This window comes from Cylas formicarius, unplaced genomic scaffold, assembly GCF_029955315.1.
Source record: "Cylas formicarius isolate icCylForm1 unplaced genomic scaffold, icCylForm1.1 PGA_scaffold_3__17_contigs__length_32017465, whole genome shotgun sequence".
Classification (NCBI taxonomy): Eukaryota; Metazoa; Arthropoda; class Insecta; order Coleoptera; family Brentidae; genus Cylas; species Cylas formicarius.
This window is the reverse complement of record NW_026844326.1, coordinates 5,498,483-5,502,799: the sequence shown is the minus strand read 5'-3', so window position 1 is coordinate 5,502,799 and position 4,317 is coordinate 5,498,483. Positions and strand designations below refer to the sequence as shown.

Genomic DNA, 4,317 nt, shown 5'->3' with positions numbered 1-4,317 from the left:
CTTTTTAAAATCATGTAAATAAGCATATAGACAAACAAATGTTGTTATATATATATATATATATATATATATATATATATATATATATATATATATATATATATATATATATATATATATATATATATATATATATATATATATATATATATATATATATATATATATATATATATATATATATATATATATATATATATATTACAGGCTCTAGGGGTTACAGGCTCCCCTCGGGGGAGCCTGTAACCCCTAGAGGGCGCGTCCCCAGGTGGCGGATAGGGGGATGCCCGACCCGGTTCACCGGTGGGTAGGAGGGAAATAAAATACCTCCCGCGGACCAACAGGCACTTGCCAAACCGTCTGGCCAGCGTGGCAAGTTAAGGCTAGATACCCCTTATGGAATGTCGAACTCAAAAACAAGTGTATCCCAGGCGAGTAGAGATAATATCTCAGAATCTCGCACTGTGAAAACAGTCAGCCTCACGGATTCTGGGAGAGGCAAAAGTTCGATGATATCAAAAACAAGGAAAGACAGAGAGCGCATCAAGACAAAAACCCTATACGTGTCCACTTTTAACGTAAGAACCCTATCCACAGATGACAAATTAATTGAGTTTGAGGAAGAGCTGAAAGGTGTTAACTGGCATATAATTGGACTATCCGAAGTGAGAAGGTGTGGAGAAAGTTGCACAACACTGCAAAATGGACACACTCTCTACCACAGAGGCAACCAGACAAACAAGATTAATGGAGTGGGATTTCTCGTAAACAAAAACATAGTAAACAACATTATAGAATATAAAAGTATATCTGAGAGGGTGATATCGATAGATCTAAGAGTAAACAAAAGATACACATGTAAAATAATACAAGTATACGCCCCGACAACAGAACATGAAGATGAGGAAGTAGAAGAATTCTACGAGGAAATCAATCAGGTTTTGAATAACAACACGGCTCACTATGTTCTTATGATGGGTGACTTCAATGCAAAAATTGGAATAAGATCAGACCCACAAGAAAAAGGAGTAGGAGCATTCGGATCGGGAACACGTAATGAAAGAGGAAAACTTCTACTGAATTACGTTAAAGAAAACAACCTCCATATCATGAACACCTACTTTAAGAAGAAAGAAAGCCGGCGGTGGACTTGGAAAAGCCCAAACGGATTAATCAAAAACGAAATAGACTTCTTAATAAGTAACAACAAAAACATAGTACTAGATACAAGTGTAGTAAACTCCGTTAAAATGGGAAGTGACCACCGTATGGTCAGATCTAAGATATACTTCGATACAAAAATAGAACGATACAAATTGATCTCAAAGGGACCCAAAGGTATCAACACAGAGGAACTCAGAGTAAAACAGGAGCAATACCAACGTCAACTAGAAAATTGTATCGATCGAAATATGCTACACACCCAGTCTATTAATATGCTAAACAACGAGATCTCAAAGCAAATCCAAGAAATAGCACATAACGTGGCAGGAAATAAGAAAAAGAAAAAACTTCAGCTTTGCCAACAAACTCTGGATCTAATCAAAAAACGCAAGACGATAAACCAAGATATTACATTGAATCATATAGAAGTCGCGGAACTAAACAAGACAATAAGAAAGAAAATCCGACTCGAAACAAGGAATTATAAGAACCAGCAAGTTAGACAGACGCTAGAGGAGAGAAAAAGTTTGAAAGTACTGCAAAGGGAATTTAAGAACAGGACCCACATCACAAAGCTTGTAAATGAGAACAACATCGAATGTACCAGGATGGAAGAATTAAAAGAATTAACTGAGGCATTTTATCGATCGCTATACGAAAGCAAAGCCAAACCACCACTAGAAACATCTTCTAAAGAACGACAGAAGGTAATGAATGTAGGCTCAGAAGAAATCCCAGACATAACAAGTGAGGAAATTGAGAGAACCATGTCCAAAATGCCAAAAGGAAGAACAGCGGGAGGGGATGGTATAGTATTGGAAATGCTGATCTATGGAGGAGAAATAGTTCTGGACATTTTAAAAATATTATACAATAAATGCCTGCTGGAGTGCGACGTCCCCGCAGACTGGAAGAACGCCCTAGTAGTTTTGCTCTTCAAAAAAGGCGATAAAACTAAATTAAGCAATTACAGACCAATCAGCCTGTTGTCTGTCATGTATAAAGTATTTATAAAAATAATAACAGAAAGATTGACCAACAAACTTGACAGTTACCAGCCTAAAGAGCAAGCCGGATTTAGAAGAGGTTTCAGCACACTAGATCATCTGCAAGTAGTAAGAACAGTTATAGAAAAGACAAATGAATACAATATCCCAATCTGGGTCGCTTTTATTGACTATGAAAAAGCTTTTGACTCTGTAGAGATATGGGCTGTATTGAAGGCATTAAGCAACAGCAGAGTCGACTATCGATGCACAACCTTAATCCAAAATATATATAGCAACGCAACCCTCCAAGTTATGTTGAAAGATTTCACAGATAAGATTGATATAGGCAGAGGAGTTAGACAAGGAGAGTCCATCTCACCGAAGCTGTTCACGCTTGCGTTGGAGGATATGTTCAAGAATATCGGATGGGAAACTAAGGGCATTAAAATAAATGGAGAATACTTAAGTCACCTACGGTTTGCTGACGATATTGTTCTCTTCGCGGATAATCAACAAGATTTGCAAGACATGCTATTGGAACTAGATCAAAACTCTAAAAAGATAGGCCTCAAGATGAATATAGGAAAAACCAAATATATGACGAACGATAATATCACACAAGAAACGAGAATCGAAATAGATAACAAAAAAATAGAACACACAGAATCCTATGTTTATCTAGGTCAGAAAATAGAAGTTTCAAAAAACAACTTAAAAGCAGAACTACCGCGAAGGATATCGTTGGCATGGACAGCCTTTGGAAGACTCAGAGAGGTTTTTTGTTCAGGCCTCCCAAACACCCTCAAAGCGCAAATCTTCGATCAATATGTACTTCCAACACTAACATACGGTACAGAAACATGGGCAATTAATAAAGAAATCATTTGCAAGCTACAAACAACACAACGAGCTATGGAAAGGAGGATGATAGGTGTAACCCTCCGGGACCGAATAAACAATAATATAATCCGGGAAAGATCAAAAGTGACAGATGTCATAGAGAGATTATGTAGACTGCGATGGAGCTGGGCAGGACATATAGCCAGGAGCAAAGATGATCGTTGGACACGCAGAGTGATGGAGTGGAGACCATGGAGCAGTAAGAGGAGCAGAGGACGCCCCCAGACTAGGTGGACAGATGATATAAAGAGACTGGTGGGAGACAATTGGATGTGGCATGCGCAGGATAGAAAGGAGTGGCAATGCTTAGGGGAGGCGTACGTCCGACGATGGATGGATAGCTGAGGATGATGATGATATATATATATATATATATATATATATATATATATATATATATATATATATATATATATATATATATATATATATATATATGCCAATAAGTCCAAAACGAAAAGAAATATTTAATTTATGTAAAAAGTAGTCAAAGTGTGGGGTCAAGTAGATATTTCCTAAAGTTTAAAAAATTCGACGTCTGCAAAGAGGTGGGCGTCGCGACGCGTCGAAAAATTATTCGATTGGAAATACGCGCATACAAAAGTACATATTATTTAAAAACTTTTTTGTTATTTACTCAAACTTATTTACTTTACCCGTTTCTAAGTTATACCGATTTAAAGTAAACATTTCTTGATTAATAAAAAATGTGATTAACGCTTATTTTTACAAGTATGCCATGAATATTAGTTACTATGGCAACCATTGTTAACGCAGTTGTTTTAAGTGCAATTACAAACAATAGATTTCAACTATTTTAGTATGATTGTATTTATTATTTTTTATCGATTTAGTTCTGATAACATGATAAATAAATGAAAAAACAGTAAAATACCTACAAGTTAATAACCAAAATTATTATTGCAATTAACTACATAATAAGACATTTCAAAAATTTTGTTCAAAATTATGTCCATCTGCTAGAACACAACTATCAAAAACTTTTAACAGATGAGCTTGGGTCACTTGTAGGAGAGTCCTTCTTGTGATAGCGGCACACGCAGCACTAATTTTGTTAATGAGATCAGCCATATCTTCGATAGGTTCTTCATAGATAACGTTTTTTAGGTAGCCCCAAAGAAAATAAGAAAATAATCTGGTGGTGTAATGTCCGGGGACCTCGCCGGCCACCTTACCGGTCCATTAGTACCAAACCATCTATTGGGATATTCTCGGTTCAAATACCTCGTTACTATTTGGGCAT

The 4,317-nt window shown here is 36.4% G+C and overlaps 1 protein-coding gene across 1 annotated transcript; it reads left to right on the top strand.

The window, feature by feature from the left end:
* The first annotated feature begins 401 nt into the window (after window positions 1-401).
* Window positions 402-3,398, top strand: LOC132699606 (uncharacterized). Its single transcript, XM_060666418.1, has one exon. The coding sequence runs from the start codon at window positions 402-404 to the stop codon at window positions 3,396-3,398; it is 2,997 nt and encodes a 998-aa protein (XP_060522401.1).
* Window positions 3,399-4,317: the final 919 nt, after the last annotated feature.